At 26.8% G+C, this 22,377-nt stretch overlaps 9 protein-coding genes across 10 annotated transcripts; 6 read left to right on the top strand and 3 right to left on the bottom strand.

Moving 5' to 3' along the window:
- Nucleotides 1-156: 156 nt before the first annotated feature.
- Nucleotides 157-3,517, top strand: OCT59_019658 (uncharacterized protein). Its single transcript, XM_025333110.2, has 4 exons — nucleotides 157-1,292; nucleotides 1,462-2,213; nucleotides 2,283-2,446; nucleotides 2,517-3,517. The coding sequence occupies exons 1-4, from the start codon at nucleotides 699-701 to the stop codon at nucleotides 3,320-3,322; spliced, it is 2,316 nt and encodes a 771-aa protein (XP_025175379.1). The 5' UTR covers nucleotides 157-698; the 3' UTR covers nucleotides 3,323-3,517.
- Nucleotides 3,518-6,559: 3,042 nt separating this feature from the next.
- On the top strand, nucleotides 6,560-9,736 carry OCT59_019657 (uncharacterized protein; the record flags this gene model as incomplete). 2 transcript variants are annotated; one of them, XM_066143680.1, is made up of 5 exons in its annotated part: nucleotides 6,560-6,759; nucleotides 6,865-7,304; nucleotides 7,385-7,434; nucleotides 7,515-9,037; nucleotides 9,136-9,177. In XM_066143680.1, the coding sequence occupies 5 exons, from the start codon at nucleotides 6,619-6,621 to the stop codon at nucleotides 9,175-9,177; spliced, it is 2,196 nt and encodes a 731-aa protein (XP_066005408.1). The 2 variants fall into 2 exon arrangements, with proteins under 2 accessions (XP_066005408.1, XP_066005407.1); XM_066143679.1 differs by having other exon boundaries at nucleotides 6,619-6,759; nucleotides 9,106-9,736.
- A 62-nt stretch (nucleotides 9,737-9,798) lies between these two features.
- OCT59_019656 (uncharacterized protein) lies at nucleotides 9,799-11,909 on the bottom strand. Its single transcript, XM_025318746.2, has 3 exons — nucleotides 11,402-11,909; nucleotides 10,289-11,318; nucleotides 9,799-10,197 (listed from the first exon to the last, which is right to left on the bottom strand). Exons 1-3 carry the CDS (start codon nucleotides 11,780-11,782, stop codon nucleotides 9,971-9,973), a joined length of 1,638 nt encoding a protein of 545 aa, XP_025175382.2. The 5' UTR covers nucleotides 11,783-11,909; the 3' UTR covers nucleotides 9,799-9,970.
- Nucleotides 11,910-13,128: 1,219 nt separating this feature from the next.
- Nucleotides 13,129-13,439, top strand: OCT59_019655 (uncharacterized protein; the record flags this gene model as incomplete). Its single annotated transcript, XM_066143678.1, has 2 exons — nucleotides 13,129-13,147; nucleotides 13,240-13,439. 2 exons carry the CDS (start codon nucleotides 13,129-13,131, stop codon nucleotides 13,437-13,439), a joined length of 219 nt encoding a protein of 72 aa, XP_066005406.1.
- A 415-nt stretch (nucleotides 13,440-13,854) lies between these two features.
- On the bottom strand, nucleotides 13,855-15,080 carry OCT59_019654 (uncharacterized protein; the record flags this gene model as incomplete). The annotated part of the gene is made up of 6 exons (XM_066143677.1): nucleotides 13,855-14,119; nucleotides 14,360-14,381; nucleotides 14,456-14,500; nucleotides 14,577-14,619; nucleotides 14,912-14,930; nucleotides 14,998-15,080. The coding sequence occupies 6 exons, from the start codon at nucleotides 15,078-15,080 to the stop codon at nucleotides 13,855-13,857; spliced, it is 477 nt and encodes a 158-aa protein (XP_066005405.1).
- Nucleotides 15,081-15,793: 713 nt separating this feature from the next.
- Nucleotides 15,794-16,446, top strand: OCT59_019653 (uncharacterized protein; the record flags this gene model as incomplete). The annotated part of the gene is made up of 2 exons (XM_066143676.1): nucleotides 15,794-16,282; nucleotides 16,360-16,446. The coding sequence occupies 2 exons, from the start codon at nucleotides 15,794-15,796 to the stop codon at nucleotides 16,444-16,446; spliced, it is 576 nt and encodes a 191-aa protein (XP_066005404.1).
- A 31-nt stretch (nucleotides 16,447-16,477) lies between these two features.
- OCT59_019652 (uncharacterized protein) lies at nucleotides 16,478-18,252 on the top strand (the record flags this gene model as incomplete). Its single annotated transcript, XM_066143675.1, has 3 exons — nucleotides 16,478-17,007; nucleotides 17,074-17,249; nucleotides 17,338-18,252. 3 exons carry the CDS (start codon nucleotides 16,478-16,480, stop codon nucleotides 18,051-18,053), a joined length of 1,422 nt encoding a protein of 473 aa, XP_066005403.1. The 3' UTR covers nucleotides 18,054-18,252.
- A 294-nt stretch (nucleotides 18,253-18,546) lies between these two features.
- On the bottom strand, nucleotides 18,547-19,747 carry OCT59_019651 (uncharacterized protein; the record flags this gene model as incomplete). The annotated part of the gene is made up of 3 exons (XM_066143674.1): nucleotides 18,547-19,143; nucleotides 19,359-19,393; nucleotides 19,697-19,747. 3 exons carry the CDS (start codon nucleotides 19,745-19,747, stop codon nucleotides 18,861-18,863), a joined length of 369 nt encoding a protein of 122 aa, XP_066005402.1. The 3' UTR covers nucleotides 18,547-18,860.
- A 1,128-nt stretch (nucleotides 19,748-20,875) lies between these two features.
- Nucleotides 20,876-22,377, top strand: OCT59_019650 (uncharacterized protein; the record flags this gene model as incomplete). The annotated part of the gene is made up of 2 exons (XM_025330484.2): nucleotides 20,876-21,153; nucleotides 21,231-22,377. The coding sequence occupies 2 exons, from the start codon at nucleotides 20,876-20,878 to the stop codon at nucleotides 22,375-22,377; spliced, it is 1,425 nt and encodes a 474-aa protein (XP_025175386.1).

Genomic DNA, 22,377 nt, shown 5'->3' with positions numbered 1-22,377 from the left:
TTAATTAAAAATAATATTTATTGAAATTTTAGATATGCATAAATTTGCATATTTCTTTAATAATATTACATTTTTATTTAATCTTTTTTTGTGGGCTGTTCATCGTATAAGGCGTTTTTCTTTTAAGCAGAACCAACAACATCTGATCTACAACTTAGGTAAATCGTATTTTTTAAGTTAAAAAAAAAAAATTGATTTTATTATAAAAATGAATATACAGAAAAGGTAATAATTCAAAGCATCAAAAAGGTCACAATCAAAATAATCATCATAATATCTTACTAAAAAAAATTCAAAAAGTTACTCAAAAAATAAAATTCCATATAAAAATCGACAAAATTTCACATTACAAAAAAATAATTATCCGTTTTTTTACATTTTTTTATTTTCTTTTAAAAAAAAAAAAACGCCAAATTACGATTAAAAGCATCTTTCTTTCTTTGATAGATGCACCTTCAAACAGCCAATAAATATATTTTTAGATACAAAAGAATAAAGAAAAATTTGGATACTAGTACAACAAAAGATTGAATATCAATACTTAATGAAGTTTAAATTTTTTAAGCATTTTTCCGTAGTCGGAATTTGTTTCATCTTTTTCCCTTAAAAATACAAGATTTTTTTTCTTAGTATACTCCTTAAATTTTTTTTTAAAACTCGTTTATTTTTTTATTATTATTAAGAAAAAGAAAAAAAAAATGTCACAAAACAATGAATCATTAGAAGCAATTTCACAAGTATCAGAATGTACAACTAATTATATAACATATTTTAAAGAAAATTCAACAAATATTGAACCTAAAGCAACTTCAATATATCTTGAAAATTTAAATTCTATTAAAGAATCAGTTAAACCATATTTACCATTATTCAAGAATATAATAACAATTATTCAAGATATAATAAATGGATATGAAAATGCACAAATTAATAAAAAAATATGTTTAACATTAATAATACGTTCCGAATCAATTGGATTAACTATAAAACAACTTGAAAGGAAAAAATCCGATAATTTGGAAAAATTTCGAAATAAAAAATTTTATCAATCATTTTTAAGATTATATAATATATTAAAACGTATGGATAAATTTATACAAGATATTACTTTATTATCAAATATAAGAAAATTAATAGAAATTTATAGTATTAAAAAACAATTTCGTGAAATTTTAATCGATTTTGATAATGTTGCGAAAGATTTGAATTTTCCTAATTTAATAATTTATGATGAAAAACAACGACAAGAAGATATAAAAATTTTTAGAGATGAATTTAATAATATAATGAAAGTGAGTGAGAATGATTATTAATTTTTTGGCATATATTCCGATATATTCCGGCCGATATATTTCGGCCGGTATATTTCAGCCGGTATTATATTTATATATAATATTATTATTATTCTAATATTAATTTCTTTCAATTTCTTTCGATTTCTTTCCCCCACCTCTAAATTAGTTCTTTGAAACTATAGATAGCGGAATAGCGACAGTTATAACACAGAATAATCAAATAAATTATCAAATAAATACTACAATCTTAGAATTATTACTTTTAAAATCAAAGGTACAAAAACAATCTACAAATTTTGATGATAAATGGAAACCTAAATTAATAACGAACGATGATCTTCAAGATTCTCCTACTCCTTTAGAAGGTCAATTAACGGGAAAATGTTTAAAGAAAATTCTTATTAAAGAGAACAAACAAGTTTCATTAATTCCTGCTGATTCAATTCCTTATAATACAGTTGATTATCAAAAAAATATAATTCTTGATTATATTAAAATGAAATTAGGTCATGAATGTAAACATATTCATCAATTTTATGGAATGGCTCAATTAAATCAAAATTTTTTTTCCGTTTATGAATGGACTGATTTAGGAAAATTATCTGAAGTTTATGAAAAATATGATCTTGATTGGTCAACAAAATTAAGAATTTCTTTAGATATATTATCTGGAATCATTTTTTTAAATTGTTGTGATATTCTTCATAAAAGTATTAAATGTGAAAATATTTTAATGACTGATGATATGAAACCAAAAATTACCAACATAAAATTTGATTTTAATAATAAAAATGCATCCGGTAATGCTACTAGTCATGCTTATTCAAATTGGTTAAAAGATGTATATATTCTTGCTCCTGAAATAATTGATATTCAAAATTATCCAAAAAGGTATACAAGTAAATCTCAAATATACAGGTAATTATTATCTTTTTTAATTGGAGTAAATTCTTCTTTCATTCGTTAACTCGTATTTTATATTTTTAGTATTGGGATGCTTTTATGGGAACTTACATTTCAAAGAATACCTTATAAAGATTGGCAAATTGCAACGGTACAAAATCATGTGTTGAGCGGAAAGAGAGAGGTGATTAATTTCGGTGGTGAACCTTCCCCTATTCAACAAGGTTTTATAAATCTAATTGAAGCTGGTAAGTTATTTATAATTAATCAATCATTTAAATTAAAATATAATTATTAATAATTGTCAATCATTATTAGCATGGCAACAAGAACCAGATGATAGGCCAGATATTATAACTTTTTTTAATATGTTATACTCCTTATATAGTAATTATTATATGGGAGAAAGTAATTCATTACAGAAAAGAGCGAGTTCTAGTCTTAGTAAAAATAGTAAAATTCCAAAAAGAGACGTTTTATGTGCGAATTCAAATGTTATTATTAAAACAAATAATCAACAAGTTAGTAACGTACCACTGAGAAATGGTACTTCATCTCAGGGAAATAATTCTCCCGCTAGTTCCGTTTCATCATCATCATCGTCGTCATCATCATCCTTCTCTTCAAATCCCGCTTATAATCCTATTGTACCAATATCTTCATTATCGGATGGAATTAACGCACATAAAAAAGGAGATAAAGAAAAGGCTTGGGAATGTTTTGAAGCAAATGCGCAATTGGGTAACATATCAGCAATATATTGGCAAGGTTATTATTTATGGGAAGGATATCATATTCCGGCGGATCATGTAAGAGCTGTAAATTGTTATAAAGAAGCGGCAAAAAATGGTCATGCAGACGCTCAATTAAGATATGCTTTTAGTGCTATTAATAAGGAAAAAATAAATATTAAAGGATTTTTAAAATTTTTGAAAATGTCTGCGAATGAAGGTAATGCTTTAGCTTTATTTAATTTAGGTGACGTTTATTTGAATGGAAAATTTGGTATAGAAAAAGATGAAAATCTTGGGATAAAATATTTAAAAGTAGCTGCAGTTTTAAAACAACCTAAAGCTATTGAAATTTTGAAAAATCTTAATGTTACCGATACATTTTATTTATAGATTTTTTAACTTATTCTTTTCGTTAAAATAAATGTATATAATATATATATATATATATATTTTTGAATATTAATAATTTAAATAATAATTAATATATTATAAATATATTTTTTTTAAAAATTGTACATTTTTTACATTTTTGCAATTCAATCGACCTCGGTCCAGAAGACCAGAACGTTCAGAACGGTACTGAGAACAGTAAATATCAGCAATATCAGTAATATCACTAACATTAGCAATAGCAATATCAGTAATATTAGCAATATCATTAATATTAGCAATATCAGTAATATCAGTAAATCTAACATTATCTCTATCATCTCTTAAACTAACAATTTATCTAAATTAACATATGTTAGATCAATATTTTGATAACATCTACAAACATCTACACGGGGTTACAAAAATTTGAAATTCTTAATTCTGGTCAACATAGTTTATCATCATATCATTTGCCGGAATTATCACATAATTTTGGATCATTTTTTTATTCTAGTCCAAATATACATTGTTCAAAGAGAACGAAAGGAAGGGGAACGTTAAACAAAAATTTTAATTTTATTGTTCCAACCTAATCCTAATAAAGTTTAAAGAATTTCCATTTCTTGGCATGGAATTCATGCACTAAAATTTTTAGAATTGAACTCTTAAAAATTCATGATTATTTTTTCTCTCACAACGAATTTACTTGAACATATATATATTTACTTTAAAAGTAAATAAGCCATTTTTTTTTTCTAAAAAAACATTTATTATTGTGGCTGTTTTACGCCAATGTGTAGCAAATTTTTACGTATTGATAAAATAATATAAACATAATCTTTTTTTAAAAAACATACTTTTCAGTTAGAATTTTATTTTTATTTTTTTTTTTCGTGTAAAAATAACTTTAAAAAGCATCACGAAAAATTCGAAAAACGACCAAAACACGTGATTTATTTATATCAACCAATGAAAATCAAGAAAATAATTAAAAATTCCAAAAAGAATCCAAAAAAGGAAAAGTAAGGTAAACTAACAATTTTTTAATATATTGATCCAAAAAGGAAATTTTGAATATAATCATTGTACTCAACTAATCATTTCCTTTTTTAATTTATTCATGGTTTTGTCTTTTATACCAAATCCGTGCATATAATGAGGATTTTTAAAAAATTAATAAAATTATATCACTATTAATTCATCGAAATTCGCCATAATTAAATACTTAGTGGCAAGTAAAATGGCTTTAGAATTAATCGAATTCTTTACATTGCCACACTTTTTACGCCAAACGGTAGTCAAATGGTATTTTATATAAAACGATAAAATATACATAATATATAGGAAATAATAACGCCATCTTTCTAATAATAGAAGTTATTTCATTATTTCATTATTTAAAATTAAAAATAAAAATAAAATAAAATAAAATAAAATAAAATAAAATATAAAAAATAAAATATAAAATATAAAAAAAATAATATAAAATATAAAAAAAAATAAAAAGAAAAAAGGAAAAAAGAAGGGGGAAAAAAAAGAACATGAAACAAAAAGAATAACCATTTTTATTTTATGACATAACTAAGAACTGCATCATTCGTAATGTTACATGTTTGAAACATTTGAAATTTTTTATAATTAACCATTTTTATTTTCTTATTTGTAAAATTTTTTCGATATTTCGAACACAAGAATTTTTCCAGCCAAATGTTTGAAATTTAGTTTTTTTTTTCCCTTTTTTTGTAATTCAACAAGATTTTCCAAACAATTACTCGCGTCAATCGTTCATGCAGTTTTTTTTTTCTTGAAACACAACTTTATCTTAATCGTTCAACAAAAAATGCCAGATCTTAAAATTACACGAAATACACTCCTTGATTGAATTCTAGGAAGAAATATAATGGAAAAAAAAATTAAAATATAATAAATTAAAATATAATAAAATATAAAATATTAAAATAAAATATTAAAATAAAATATTAAAATAAAATGAAAATAAAATAATAAAATAAATATTTTTATTGTTAAGATGAAAAAACAATATAATTTAATTGAAACCGAATATGGTCAAGATTTTTGCCACATTTCCAAAAAACCCTGGAATTTTTTAAATGGGTAATTATTATTAGTTTGTATAATCAATATAAATCAATAACTAAAATATCTTTATGATAAGAAAAATGCTGATCGTGTGAAGATTTTCTTAGAAGACTTGTTCGGTGGCTAAAAATCTCTTTGTTAGTCGTATTGTTCTCTTTTATTATTATAAACCATTTTATCTCAATTATGGAAGAAAATATTTTTTGCATTAAAATAATAAAACAATGTAAACACGCGAAAAAAAAGTAAATTAACTTAAGCTCATTTAAGTTCATTGTTTTATTATTGTTATAAAAGAATGTTTGATCGTGAGAATTTTTTTCGCGTAAAAAATAAGTCGGGCGCGTATAAGATTTTTTATCGCGAAATATGATTTTTTTTCATCGCGTTGTAAAAATATTAATTAATTACATGTAATTAAAGATTTTGAAATGTTAAAAAAAAGTTTCATGCAAGATTTTATCGCACGAGAAATTCATCATACATTGACAGTGTCAACATAAAGTAATTTCTACGTAACACCTAAAAAATTTAACCTTTTTTTTATGATTATAAAGTGAGATAACGAATTTTTGATAAATATTTCCGAAATAAAAAAAAATATCCGAAACATTCGTCCAGTTTCAATCTTTTTCTTAAAAAAAAAAAATAATAATGACTTCATAATTCTTTTATATCTTATTTATAATTTAAATCATTAATATGTTTATGGTTTCACAATTTAAAAAAAATTTTAATTGATACTAAAAAGTAAAATTGAATCTCGAAGAATTGGCGTATTTCTGTAAAATTATCGGTCCAAATTAAAAAAATTCTTTCCAAACAAAAAAAAAAAAAAAATTTTCTTTCTCTTTTAATGAACCTTAGTGAAACCAAACAATGACCTCAAAGTACATAAGATTGTTAATGAATGAACCATGAAAAAATCCGCATAATCCTATTTTACTTTTTAAAGATAAAATATTGTTGTACAATGTAAGGGGATGTTTCCCTACTTTATAGCTTTTCCCACTATAAGATGTCATAATTACATCAAATGGAATATTATCATACTTAATCGTCAACTTTTGTAGTTTTCGGTTTTTTTTTTATTTTTCTCGTAATATTCGTTTCCCCTATTTAATTTTTTTTTATTTAGTTTTTTTTTCCGTTATTTATTTCTTTATTGTTTATATGAAAGTTATTAGAGAGAGAAATAAAACATTTAATAAAAGATGTCGTCCAATAATAGAGTTTTAATAAACAAGAGTAAGGTAGCAATGTGTCGCCCCCCACTTGTTATTGGCCGTGGGGCAATGGGTGAGGTTTACTTGGCTACCTATCAGGGAAAAACTGTCGTAGTAAAAAAGAGTCAGGTAGGACTAAAAAAGAAATAAAAAATAAAAGTAAAATGTTTCTTTTGATAATCATTTAGTAAACTCAAAGAAATATTATTATTATTATTATTTTTTTTTTTGTAGCAAGACCATGTAGATAATAATACTTTATTGAAAGAATATAGTAATTACTTTAAATTACAAAATCATAATAATATACTAAAATTTTACGGAGTCATAAGAGACGATCGATATTCATTTTCATTGGTGTTGGAATACGCTACAAACGGAAATTTATCAAGTTATCTTAGAACTAATACAGTGGATTGGACTTTTAAAGCCAGAGTTTGCAGGGATATAGCGTGTGGACTTATGCACTGTCATGATAATAACGTTCTACATTTCGATCTTAAACCGGAAAATGTATTATTAGACCAAGATTTGGTCCCAAAATTGGCCGATTTCGGTATTTCAAAAACAAAGAGTCAAATGATATTGGACAATGGAAAAGCCGGTGGTACTATAAACTATGTGGCTCCTGAACGTGTTTGTAGAGATATTAAAATGAGAGATTTTTTTGACAAGTACGTATATTTAAAATATCTTTTTTTTTCTCAATAGTTTAATAGTTTGATAGTTTGTAATTTATTCTTCTACATATTAGTCATCCGAAACTCTCCGACGTCTATTCATTTGGATTAATATTATGGTCAGGTAAATACTTCTCCCAACTTTTACGAATTATTCTTAATAATAATAAATTTTATATTAACTAAATAATTAAATTTTTATAGTTGCAAAAAGTGGTGAGCACCCTTATGAAGGTGTAGATGATGAAGATATTAAAGAACAGAAAAGAAATTCCCATTCAATACATCGATTGTTAAATCAACTTCCCGAAAGCACTCCACAAAATTATTGTCAACTTATATTTGATTTGATAAAATATAATCCATGTGAGAGACTTGAGTTGGCAGTCGCACGGCTTGAATTAGAATCAATGTTCGATGATGATGATGATGAACGTCACATAAGTCGTCACTATGATTTAGATATTGATGAACTAGATGATGATGATGAATATTGTGAAAACTCCGAAAACTCCGAAAACTCCGTTGCAGGCAGCGTAACAGTTTCAACTTCCACTACAATTGAAAGTGATAAACCAAGCGAAAAAGAAATTAATGCATATAGTGGGAATTTAGTAGAATCATCATCATACGAAGTTGTTGATGACGAAAGTAAATCATCTTCATCAAATGTTTACCGATCACATCGATCTTCTCGATCATCAGTTCCCTCTCGTAAACCATCAAAACAATCGAGCTACTCTGAGAGTAGTGCAAATACATCAAAGAATAATAATCATAGGAATGGAATGATTCTTGATAGATCAATAATTGTAGCTTCTCCATCTAATATTGATAAAAGTCCTGAAATTCCTACAATTCCTTCATTAGATAGTAAAAGTTTTATCAACAGTATAAACCTTATTTATGAAAAGATTAGTGGTAATTCTAGAGTTGTTGGTAAACATAATAAGCATGATTCTGGTGTAGCCGGAATGATGGATCAAAAATCACAAACGACTTTAGTTGGCTCACCGACAACTCCAAAAAATGAAGATAGTCTTTTAAAGAACAAAATTTCAGGTGATGATCTATCACTAATTAATGACGTAATCACCATATGTGATAATTGGGAGAAATACACAGATGATGTGATGAGAAGGAAATTGGAAGTTTTATGTCATGAGAAACAAATTAGACCCAAAAATTTGTTTGAAATTTTTGCAAGAAATCAATTAAGAACCGCTAATTATTATTTTATTATTGGGTTTATGAGCGAACATGCTTTCGGAAAAGAAAAAGATCCACAAATGGCTTTCGAATATTATTATAAAGCAGCAGATTTAGGAGATCCGAGAGGTTTAGTTTATGTTGGATGGTGTTATTACAAAGGAATGGGAACTTCTAAGGATGCACAAAAAGCATTTACTTGTTTCCAAAGAGCTGCCAATAATGGTTGTATTTCAGCACATAATAATGTTGGATGGTGTTACGATATCGGATTTGGGACTTCTTCAGATCCTTATAAAGCTTTTGAATGCTTTAAATCTTCCGCAGAAAAAGGATATGCTACAGCACAATGTCGTGTTGGTGTTTGTTACGAATATGGACGAGGTACACCTAAAGATTTAGAGAAAGCTCTCGAATGGTATACGAAAGCCGCTGAAAATGGTCACGAAACTGCAAAAAGAAGAGTTAGTGAATTAACTAAATTAATTAGGCGTGGTCATCGAAGGAGAAGCTTTTTGGTTCGTATCCTTTTTACATGATTTATTTTTCTTTTTTTATCTAATTGGAAATTGTCTAATTGGAGTAGTCATCTCTTTCTAACCTTTTTCATGATTAGGAACGGGTGTTATATGGTCCATTAAGGTCTAGCACAGTTTAAATGGACTATATAACATTAATGTTATGTTTACGGATTTAACGGAGTCTCTCTCTTATAAACGACATCTTTACGTTATTAATGAGATAATACTTTTATTTATTCTAACTTTCATTTTAATCTTACCCTTACGGCACGGAAAAAGAAAAAAAAAAATAAAAATTCTAGATTCTTTCTTCCTTCCACTGTACCCTATTTGTATTTGTTGAGGGCTTAAAGCGCTTCACGTGTATTTTGTCTTAAGTGTATTTTTATTTTATGGGTTGTATTATTTTAGAGTTAGATTATAAAATTTAAACATTTATCATAGTTTTATGTAGTTTTATCATTGTTATTTTTAAGAATATATATTATATAGAAGCGCATTAGACCCTATACAATATACGAGAAAAAGTATTTCTAGAAAATCCTTAAATGAAATTTCCTTATTTTTCTTTTTAATTTTTTCGTTCATCTTTATTTCTTATGTGTATATATATATTTATTAAAAGTATCCATTTATATTTATTTTGTGGAGAAGTGGGACATAAATATTTGTTTTCCTGTTTCTGGCAAAAAAAAAACAAAAAAAACAAAAAAAAAAAGATTCTTGAATTGTTAATCATTTGTAATAGCTTATTCATGTAAAAAACAAAAATTTTCTTCCCCCTTTTATTTCTATTTTAATTTGTAGTATAACAACGCGTATATTATATGTAAAAATAAAGTACACGTGTTGAAAAAAAAAAATCTTTACATAAACTATAAATTGTCTATAAAAAAAACAATATACAAGATATTAAAATCTACAATTAAATTATTTATCAAATTTAAAGTTGATTGGACTTGCACAATTTGTAATAGGACTTCTAATTAATTCTTCGGATGATTCAGGTTCTTCGGTAATAACATCAGCTAAAATTGACAAACTTTTTACATTCTTTTCATTCTTTTCATTCTTTTCACCCTTTTCACCCTTTTCATTCTTTTCATTCTTTTCACACTTTTCACTACTTGTACTGTCATTTGATTTAATGTCTTCAACTATATGGTTATTTAAATAAAATAAATTTAAATATACGTATTTTTTTTTTAAAAAAAAATAAAGTTATAAAAATTGAAGTAAGAAACTTACTATTATACGGAATGGAAAATTCGTACTGTTTCAGTATATCTTCATCTTCTGGTTCCGGTTCTTCTTCAGGAAAAACTGAACGTCTTTGCATAAGAAGTGCAGTTGAAAAAAAACTTTCATCTCGAATAAGAATTGCAGCTAAATCTTGACTGCTCATTTGCGTACGACCATAATCATGTTCACTATGAGATTGAGAACGTCTTGGTGTTGGTATTGGAGAATTTCTAGGAATAGGTAAAGCAGGAAATTTTAATAATCTACTAGTATAAATAGCTTGAGGATGAATTTTTGGAGGGGCAACCATTCTTCCAGCGGGATTAGGATTTAAACCTTTGGCTAAAACTCTTTTAATTCTCTTTGATTCAGCGTTAGAAAAATCTTCCTTGTTTTTTCCATCAATGTGCCATTCACTTAATATTTTTACAATCTCAGAAATAATTGGCCTATCTTGAGCATAAGGACTCCAACATTTCTTCATTAATTCACCATAACATTCAGGGGTATCGTCACGAAATCTCGGTCTTAATCCATTACAAATATTATTAATAAGTTTTGCATCATGAGGTTGATCATAAAAAGGAGGTCTATTTGAAGAAAATTCCCACATAAGCATTCCAAATGTATATATATCAACTTTAGGATTATAATCTTCTCCACTAATAATTTCAGGTGCAAAAAATGGTAAAAGATCATATCTATAATGTCCAATAACTGGAATTAATTCTTTCCCATCTCCTAATCCTAATTCATTAACAGAAACTTCAACATAAGATTTTTTTATATTACTATTTTGAGTTGCAATTTCTCCATTTTCATTTTTAATTATTTCTAATGCACTTGCGATTGTATGTAAGATAGCCAATTTATTTTGCCATGTAAGACGCGTATGATGATGTGAAACATAATGACGAACGTCCCATTCAACAGTTTCAGCTACCATCATAAGATTACTAGTTACTGATTCCCTTGTTACACCGAAGAGACGCATAATAAGACCATTCCGCGAACGCGAATAATAATGAATTTTAAGCTAAATCAAATATCAATTAATTAAATTACGCTACATAAAAAAAATATATATTTATAATAAAAAAAAAAACATTTAAAAATCACCTCTTTTAAAAAGAGTGATGGTGAACTTCCAAGAGAAGTCAGAGCAACTTTAAGTAAACTTCTTTTAGAGACATATTCACCCTCTACGGGATCCCAAGTATCGCTAGGACCTTTAATCCAATTTGCACTAAATAAAGTTCCAACCTCAGAAATTTCTGATTTGTTTACATTAATAAAAGCTGAAAATGGAATCCATTCAAGGTATTGATCACATTCTTCAGCTTCCACTTGAGTTTGTTTAATAAAATCATCAATATATTTATCACCAGTTGTCCAATTATCAAAATTCTCTTTAAAATGTCTTTGTTGACAGGATTTACACCACCACGTATTATCTCCTAAACGTTGGTCACATTCTGGGCAATAATGTCTTGAGCTCATATTTTTTTTTATATTTTTTACCTTTTTTCTACGCTTTGTTAAAGATACCTTTTTAATTTATAAAATCAAAAAAAAATTTTTTTTTGACGAAAATTATACGTAAATAATTACCTCAATAACATAACATATCAGTATTTTATCCTGATTGTATTCCTTCTATTTTAGTATTTTAATGGTTCCACGAGATTAACTCATACAATACTCCGATTGGGTAACCAAAGTTTTTTTTTGTCGGTCAATTAATATTTCTTCGGTTAAAATGCATATTCCGACTAAACCATCGGAATTCCTCCTTAACTAAACATTTTTAAAAGATTTTCAAACCGTTTTTTTGTATAAACCGGGTAATCTTATTTTTTCGAAAGAAAGAATTTCCTTTGTGTAATACCTTAAATTATAAATAATGGTTAAATCATAATATTAAAAACTTTAATTGTAACACAAATGATGATGCATTATCATTACTTAAATAATAATAATAATATGACATAATAACGGAAAACGAATCCTAACTGAGAATTTTTCCTTGAGTTGCCATAAATGGGATTACGGTAAATTCCGATAAAAAAATAATTTATCAATTATGGAATTGGATTACTATATCCTTGTTATTGATAGAGAAGAATGGACATATACATACCGGTGGACATATGCATACCGGTAACATGGATAATTTTCCAACCATAATCCACATGATTTGTTGATTGTCACTTTTCATATATAATGATTTTAGATCCAAATTAGTGGATTATATTATTTTAAAGACAAATATTTTGTTGTATTGTCAATATAATAATTAAAATTTTGGCGTTTTAAATACTTTGTATTTTATCCAATTATATATAATCATAATAAAAATATTTATACCAATTTAATTTTCTATATACCAATTGTCTTTCTTGTTCTCCATAAATTCTCAAATTTTAATGAATAGCTTATTAATCAAACATGCACAAAGCTTTACTATGGAATTACTAGACCAGTTATATTTAGCAGCTGATTGAAAGTACCCAGGAAATTCATACATAAAGTTTGATTCACATCAATTAATAGGAATTAAAATGCCCAAAAGGTAATGCATTAGAAAATTCATCAGTTTTGCAATATTTTTAATATTTCTTCTGAATTACTTAATAATTAAATGCTAAATTTACATTTGTCATCTTTGGCAATCAGATTCATCTATTCCCGTCCAGAATTTATCTATTCAATGATCTCGAAAATTTGAGTTCTCCGTTAATTTCAGATCATTCACCTAGAAGACTAAATCTGAAAAGAAGTGATATGGAAATAATAACAATAACTTATTTTGCGAATGATGAAACCTGGAATAACAGCTTATTAAGATGAGAGACCGAAAAAAAGGTTAAGATGTTTCGAAAAAACATGCCGAATAAATAATGTTTCAGAATATCGGTCAGGTTATTATTATTATTGGAAATGAAGAAAAATTTTAGGTAAAGTAGTCGAGTTATTTAAAGAAATTGCTGCTAGGGAAGTTTCTGATGCCAAATTAGATATGTGCTTGGAAGAATTTTTAACCATGGCAGCTGATAATGAAAATACTGCTGCTCAATTAAACTTGGGTGATTTATTTTTTAATGGAAAATTGGACATTTTAAAGAACGAAGAGAAAGGTTTGAGTTATTTAAATTGACAGCTATTAAAGGTCGACCGAAGCTTGTACTATGTTAGATAAGTTAAAATCAATTATTTCGTTCAAGATCTGATTTTGATTGAAGTAATAAGTTTTCTGTAATTTATTTTACATAAATAAAATTTATCCTTTTAAAAAATAAATATATATATAAATAACACTTGATATTAATTAATACGAAAAATTATTAAATAGTTAATCAAATACGTTAATTTCAAGTTCCATGACCAAATCCCGTGCTTTAAAATGATTCCCTTCTCCCGGATTTTTTTCAATTCCAAATTTACCATGAATATATAGTTCAGCTAAATGAAATTGTGTATCTATCTATATGCTTACGGTCAGCAGCGTTTCTTATATATTTTTCATAATATTCCTTATTAAAATATTGTTGATGCTCCATTCAGCCGCTTCTTTATATAATTTTAATTGCCTCATCTAAATTTTTTGATACATTTATTCCATTATAAAGATAACAATAAGTCTTCCAATATTTTGCTTTTAGGTTTTCAATTTCGGACTGAGCTACAAGACACTCCCACGCATTGTCATATTTCTCTTCGTTATGTGCTTTGATTCCTTCTTCAAGAAGGAGAAAAGGTTTAATTATAAAATCTTCTTCATGAGAATCAGATTCTTCATCACTATCAAGCAGACTAGGAACATTGGCATTATAAATTCTATCAAGAAAAAGTCAGGCAAGTGAAGAAGATTAAATTATTTAGTTATATATTAAAAGTATTAGCGACTAAAATTTCATCTTTTATTGATGACCCTGATTGGCATGTTGCCGTGACATTATATTTGTTTGCGTGCTTTTAAGTACACAATATATGAAAGATATTAAAGATATAGCTAAATATTTATAAAAGTAAATTTAAAATGACAATCGTATGGTTGCCTAATTATATAAATTCAACTTCAAAGAACCATTCATCATTTCTATTATAAATAAAAGAAAAATATTAATATAAGAAAAATAACCTACGATAATATAACAATGTAAAAAAACTTACCAGAACTACTATAGCTGTTATCTTCGACGCTAAAATCTAATGGATCTAATAAAGAAGAAGAAAAATCAAATTTTTTTCAATATTATAATAAAATAAAATATAATCCTGAAGAGACTCTTACCATCAATAATATAATTATTTGTATTCAAATTATTATAAATATACTCTAATTCTTAGTAAATTATTCCTTTTCTGAGGACTTCCTTCCTTTAATAAATTGCGTTATCAAAGCATTATCATGCTGACAACATTCAAAAGGTATTTTACAACTAACTATTTCCCAAAACAACACGCCAAAGACTATATCACTTGCTTTACTATAAGGATATGGCTTATCTAGATTAGTACTCAATATTTCAGGTGCTATATATGGTAGAATTCCTATAATGCTATTATATGATTTTGTTTATTCATCAACAAATCTTAAAATCTGTAATTTTGGCATTTCCTTCATACTATATTAATATTTTGCATGCTTAAATAAAAATAATTTTAGTAAATATAAATAACAAAAAAATATAAACCATTCATAAAATACTTACTAAATCACAATGAATAATATCGATATTATGTAATAATTTAGTCTTCTAGTTACATCAAATACTAGCTTGATTTTTCGTTCCATTGTTAAATGCTGTTCTTCGATTTAAGGTACGTTCTTAAATCACAATTAGATGCATATTCCATTAGGAACGTTCATCTTGCATACCTATATTATAACAAAATAATTTTATTAATTTACGAAAAAAAATACAAATAAAAATAAAAAAAGTACTTACCATAACTAATTCCTGAAATTTAATAATATTTTGACTTTTACTTCCACGTGATTGTATATTCAGTTCATGTTTCCAATATTTATCATCTTGCAAAATATCCATTGATTAATCAAATTTTATAAGCCACAGGTCTATTTAGTCTTTTTCCAACTTGCTTTATAAATCTGACCAAACCTTCCCGACCCAATTTTTTCTCGATTTTCAAATTCATTATATGATATAGAATCAATATATTGAAATTTTATTGCATTCTGTTAGAACTTGTTTTTAATCCCAATATTAAATTTTCAAAATTAATTCCTATTTGAAAACCAATTCTGTGGATTCTATCTAGTAACATACTACATATTTTCTTATTAATCTGGATATATGAAGTATTTCATCACTTAGAATTTTAAAATTTCTATTTTTTTAAAAAAAGGTCACTTTGCTCCGTAAAATACTCGTATAAGAGTGAACAAATTTCTCCATAAAAAAAAAATATTATTGATGGCGCCATTGTTACACAATTTACCCGAAAAATTGTTTAAAATTTTTGGAATTCGTTTATAAAATAAAAATGGATAAACATAATGAATCTTCAATTGTTATTGATGAAAAAGATCCAATTATACCTTTTATTCCTTTGATAGGTGCGGTGACAACAATTATTAATGAAGTTATATCTATCTACCAACATACTGAATATAATAAAAAGATAATTAGTGCTTTATATGATAGAACAAAATTAGCAGAATATGCCGTTGATACTTTGCAACGACGCAAAAAATTTTATGAAAGTAATTTTAAACGTCAAGATTGGTACGACGCATTTAATCGTTTCGTGGACGTTTTAAAGGATATTAAAAACTTTGCCAAAGAAATATCTACAATTCGTGGTTATCAAAAGTATCTTAAAAGTTATTCTTTTAAAGATAAATTCGAAGAACTTTCAGTAAAATATGACACTGTTATGAAAGATTTGAATTTTATTTTAACTTTCTCAAACGAAGAACAGAGACGATATGATAATGAATGTTTAATGGATGATGTTGCTGAAATGAAAGAAGTAAGTTTTTTAAAAATATTTATATTGTCTTGTTTAAAAATTTGCTAAGTTCGAATATTTTTTTTTATATTTCGCAGTTTCTTCAAAACATTGATGATGGTTTCATAAATACCAATCAGATGATGAAGCTTAGAAAGTGGAAAGGGACCAGTGACAAAGCCTAAACAGATAGCTCAAAGCGATTTAACGGACCCTATGATTGCAGATGATTCCGATTATCGTGGTTCTGATAAAAATATTGTAAGAAAAAGTTATAAAACTTCTATAAATGTTGCCTGTATACCTTTTGAATTAAATGAAATGGATCAAGAAGACCGAAAGAACAAACAGCTTGTCATTTTATCTAAATTGTCTGAATGTACGAATATACTTAAATTTTATGGATTGGCGAATTTAGATGGTTTAAATCATTTAGTAGTGGAATGGGCACAATATGGGACTTTGAGAGAGACTTACGAAGCGTATGATATTCCTTGGACTAGAAAATTACACATTGCAACTGATATATGCCGGGCAATCACTTTCTTACACTCTGCAGAAATTTATCATCATGATTTACAATGCGAGAATGTTATGTTGACGGATCATTTAGCACCGAAACTTGCAAACTTTGAATATACACGCAGAGCATCTATTATCAACATGACGAGAAGATTTCATTGGTTAGCTCCTGAAAAAATGACCGATAAAAACCCTCGGTATACTGCTAAATGTGAAATTTTTAGGTAATTTATTTGCATTAATAAATAATTATTTTAAACTGTTTAACTAATTTATTAATCTTATTACAGCTTTGGAATGCTACTTTGGGAGTTAACGTTTGGAAAAGTTCCATATCAAGGATGGGACATGGATAAATTAAGTGCACATGTTCTTCAAGGCAAGAGAGAAAAAATTAAATTTGGACTCGCCGCTAATAAACGAGATTCAGATATTCAAAAGTGTTTAGAATATGTTATAAGAGAAGGTATGTATAAAATCGGTACGTTTTTCTGGATTAATTCAGGTTTATGTGACTATTTTCGTTTTTATTTTTCTTTTTTTAACTATAAAAGCGTGGAAACAAAAGCCTCAAGATAGAATTTCGCTTCTAAACCTATTTAACACACTTGAACGATTACAAACCAAATATAAAAATGTGGTGGAACATGAGTTAGATTTACTTCCACAAAAGTCTTTGGACTTAGATGGTACAGGTACTCCTATAATTAGCGATGCAGATGCTGAAGGGGAAGGAATGGAACTACCTGAATGCGAAAATTTCACGCTTGATTTTGAAATAGATACAATGATAACACTTGAAGAAGGTATAAACGCACATAAAAACCGTGATTATGAAAAAGCTTGGAAATGCTTTGAATATCATGCATTAAATGGAAGCGCATGCGCGAAACATTGGATGGGTTATTATTTGTGGGGAGGGAGATCTGTTGAAAAAAATCAGGAAGAGGCTGCTAGATTATTTAAAGAAGCAGCTGATAAAGGTATTCATGACGCACAACTTCGTTATGCATTCACACTTCAAGAGAGCTTAGGTAAGAAAAAGGAACGTGAAGAATTTATTAAATATTTAACGTTGGCAGCTGACGGTGGAAATAGTACCGCTCAATTTAATTTGGGGGACGCTTATATAAAAGGAAAATTAAACATACCAAAAGATGAGAAAAAAGGACTTTACTATTTAAGATTATCCGTTTTGCAAGATCATCCAAATGCGGTTAAATTGTTAGAAAAAATGAAAATAGATTTTACTGAAGAACAAACCCATTAAAAAATTAAAAATATTGATTAGTAAATTAATTGTACAGATTATTGATTTTGAATAAGATTAACGCACCTTTATATAATTATGTTTTGGTTAGATTAACAGAAATGTGCAATGAACATACAGTATTTGGACATTATTGAATAATACACTGAGAGAACCGATATTATTGTGAAATTGAGAAAATGAATAAAATTAATAGTATAAATATATGTTATAGTAAAATTTTAAGTTTAAATCTGAGTTATTTGTATATTTTTTGGGATTCTATTAAATAATTTAGCGACCATTTCATGCAAAATCAGAAACGTGTGTATACCATACCTTACGCTATTATTATTTATAATTTTGTTAATAAAGCAAACAAAATCTTGGCTTTATATTATTTTAAGCTGTATTATAGATGAAATTTAAAACTACAATAATAAGTAAAATCAATAGATACCTTTATTTTATTTCACAATTTTATTTCTCAAATTTAAAATTTATCATAATAATTTAAGATAATAATCACAAGTTTTATTGTCCCTAGCTAATTAGTCTTAACATTTCAATCGCATCATGATGTTTATTGTATGCAGCTAATCTTAAGTATCGTAACCCCTATTCAACATCTTTTTCAATGTCAAGTTTTCCATTAATATATAAAATATATAATCTCCTAAATTATATCATGAATTATCCAAACCACTGCTAGTGTAGGATATTTTACAAATTCATTTTTACTATCAAAGGATTCTTTTTCTCTTAAAACAAATGCATATCGAAATTGTGCATCTTTTATACCTGCATCAGCTGATTCTTTCAATAGGTTTATACCTTTTTCTTTATCAATTTCACCATTAATACACTCAAATAAATAGTATCCCTGCCAATATTTGCATGAAAATTTTCATTATTAGTATGCCTAACATAACATTTCCACGCCTTTTGATGATCGCCTTTTTTATGAGTTTTGTAACCTTCTTTAAGTGAAAGTAATGGCTCATATGGAAGTGTATCGATAGTATAATTGGATATCTCTGGCATCAAATCATCTTCTATACCATAAGAACTTTCATTCTCTCGAATTTCGCGTAAATCAGAATACTCTTTGCTTGAGATAATTCATCCAAAGTATTAACCAAATTTTTAATTTCAAGTCGATCTAGAGGTTCTCCTTGCCATGCTCCAAAATCTCAGTTTCTTTTTCCTTTGTTTCTCATTAGAAATAATCATTGCGAGCTTTAATAAACTGACATCAGAATCAAAAACTTCAATCTCTTTAATTTCCTTGGCTTGAACAAAATTATGAATTTAGAGAGAACTAACTTCTTTAACAAAAGATTTAATTCTCCTTTAAGTATCTATAATTTCGTAAAAGACAAAAAATAATCTTCTTCACGAAATTTTTCTTCATTTTCTTTTAGCATTTTCTACAAGTTATACAACTTTTCCTATTATACTGCGCATCTTCGTAAATGTTTTCCACGATCGATAACGCTTCATCGAACAAAGGCACAGTTTCTCCGGCTACAACTAAGGATTTTAAACAAATTTCAATAAACCCTTTGTTATTCCTTCAATTTTCTCATCATGAGAATCCATAATTTGAATTGTTTAAAAATCAATTTTAGTTTAAATTAATAAATGTACATGTTACAACTTACCAGATAAAACAAGCCCATAGATGTGAAACTCGAAAAAGAATTGTAGGCCATGTTTAAAAAAAAAATCAATATTTTATGAAGATGAATTAGTAGTGCACTATATGCTCGGAGGAATTGTAAAAATAATTCTGAATTTACAGAATGAGTGATGAAAAATGCAACTGATTTGAAAAAAAAAGAGGCGAACTCTCAATTTCGATTGCGTTACATGATTATCCTTTTCCTGTTTTTGACGTGTAAGGATCTTGGAATTTAGGTAAAATTTGACCTGTACGACTTACTTTCTTGACGAAACGCGATAATTGATGTGATAAACGAAAAAGAAATATTTTTATTTTTTTATGAATATTTAATGAAAATAACTTGTTTTAATATTTTAAGCAAAAAACAAAAAGTTGGTCTCAATATTTTTTTACAGTATTTTATTATAAAATAATTATTTTTTCATAAATGTTATGTATTATTTTTGTTAATAATGTAAAGAATTCTTTTTTGTGTCTACGAAAATAAGAAAACTAACTTCAGGAATACGTTTTATACAACTGTTATTAGAGATTCTACCCAAATAGAGCTTTTAATTAAGTATAATCTTGCTTTATCTGAATAGTAGGATGTTAAAATACTGTATATAAATCTTTGAAATTTCGCGTACGCTACGTGGTAGAGTTGTTCACTTGTTATATTTTATAAGAGATCAAGATTTTTAAGATCCATTCTGTCAGATGGTTTTATAACTTGAACTGATTTGTTCTGTTAGTGCCACAATCTTACACCATGGGGACTTCTTTAAACGTTAATATTCAACAAGAAGTCGAGGATACTACACACATGATTAAACAATACAATATCTTCGCGTAATAATAGAAAATGAACGTACATAATTTTCAAATCAGAGTATTTTCATCAGCATACAAAATCTTCTAATAGTAAATGTTGTGTTAATAGTAACTGCTAATATTGTATAAGAATTGATCATTGAACAAGATCTATTAGAATAGAAATACAAATCCTAAAATTTGTTGATGTTCAATCATATTCTATGCATATGATGAGTTGCTTTTTTTGGAATCATACGTTTTAAAAGAATGCACCAATTTTATTAAATTGCCTCCCCTCTGTTTCTTTTTTTCTTTCCTTCATTTAACCTTTTTTTTCGTTATACATATATATATTTTTATTATGGAAAACGCAAGTGCGATGGTAAAATCATGGTATAAATTAGCAAATGATCTTACAGTATTATTGAGTGAAACATATTCTTGTGATGTCATAATCAAAGTTGGAGAAGAAAATGATTTCGAAACATTTAAAGCTCATTCTTTAATATTACGTGCTCGATCGGATTATTTTAAAGCTGCGTTATCAACTACATGGTCAAGAAAGAATTCTGATGGATTTTATGTTATAAAATTATATAACATGAACATTTCATATGATATTTTTTACGAAGTGTTATTGTAAGTTAATGATGTAACAATATATTCATTGTTAATATTAATACTAATTCGAAGTTTTTTTTTAAAAAAAAAAAAAGCTATATCTACGGAGGCTATGTTTTAGCTTATGATTTAGAAGTTACCGAAAAACTTCAATTAATGATAGCAGCGGATGTTTTGATGTTAGATCACCTTATTAATTTTCTAGAAGAAGATTTAATTTGCCGTGAAATAGATTATGTTAATAAATATACGAGCGAAGTGCTTCTTACAGTCGTACAAATTTTGGGTTGTAAAGAACTCTTAAAGATCTGCGAGAAAAAATTGTTACTTCAACCCAAAAATTTGTTTTATTCCGAAGAATTCTTATCAATTCCACGTAATTACTTGATTAGTTTACTGGAGCGTAATGTCTTAGGATTAAATGAAATTACTATTTGGAATCGAGTTCTTAATTGGGCTATACATAATACACCGGAATGTATATCACTTAACATGAATAATATAGCAGATTGGACTATAGAACAAGTTGATGCTTTAAAAGCGAATATTGATGAATTCTTACTATTAATTAGATTCTTCAAAATGGAACCTAAACGTTTTATTGAAAAAGTTGGACCTTTTAAACAAATTTTTGAAGAAGATTTATATGATGAAATCATCAAGTATCATGAAAAATCTATAGATTTTGAACCGACATATGAAGTTTTACCTTTAAGACTTAATTCAGTTCTTCTTAACGAATCATGTTTAAAACCAATTTCATCTTGGATTGATTTGCCGAAAGATAAGAGAAATGATTGGTATAATAAATATGAAAAAACGAATATAAAAATAAATTATGAAGAAATTCCATACGATTTTCATATTTTATATCGATGTCTAGGAACTAAATTAACTGAAACAGGATGGTGTAAATATGTCTATAATCAAGGCCCAACTTTAACTGTCATTAAAATAAAAGATGATTCAGTACCATTAATCTTTGGAGGTTATAGAAATATAAGTTGGTCTGAAGAAAATAATGAAAATGGAATTGGTGGAGATGGATTTACATTTTATTCTTATGATATAAATGGTTATATAAAATTTCGATGGGTTGACAAGCATCTTGCTTTAAATATGCATCTAGGTAGTAGAAATAATTCCTATGATTTTAGGCGAGGAAAAAGTATATACATAGACGAGATATATACTATAGATACTTTTGAAGTTTTTAAAGTTGTAAAAAAAGAAGATTTATAA

Source organism: Rhizophagus irregularis, chromosome 29 (genome assembly GCF_026210795.1).
Source record: "Rhizophagus irregularis chromosome 29, complete sequence".
In the NCBI taxonomy this organism is placed as follows: Eukaryota; Fungi; Glomeromycota; class Glomeromycetes; order Glomerales; family Glomeraceae; genus Rhizophagus; species Rhizophagus irregularis.
The sequence above is the reverse complement of the archived record's forward strand: the minus strand, read 5'-3'. Positions and strand labels throughout refer to the sequence as shown.

Bases quoted from the DNA above. Each gene is read 5' to 3' on its own strand.
- OCT59_019658 (XM_025333110.2), top strand. From the start codon at position 699: ATGTCACAAAACAATGAATCATTAGAAGCAATTTCACAAGTATCAGAA. The intron at 2,214-2,282 runs GTAATTATTATC...TTATATTTTTAG, and splicing joins AGTAAATCTCAAATATACAG to TATTGGGATGCTTTTATGGG. The intron at 2,447-2,516 runs GTAAGTTATTTA...AATCATTATTAG, and splicing joins TATAAATCTAATTGAAGCTG to CATGGCAACAAGAACCAGAT.
- OCT59_019656 (XM_025318746.2), bottom strand. From the start codon at position 11,782: ATGAGCTCAAGACATTATTGCCCAGAATGTGACCAACGTTTAGGAGAT. The intron at 11,319-11,401 runs GTGATTTTTAAA...TATTTGATTTAG, and splicing joins CATCACTCTTTTTAAAAGAG to CTTAAAATTCATTATTATTC. The intron at 10,198-10,288 runs GTAAGTTTCTTA...ATAACCATATAG, and splicing joins ATTTTCCATTCCGTATAATA to TTGAAGACATTAAATCAAAT.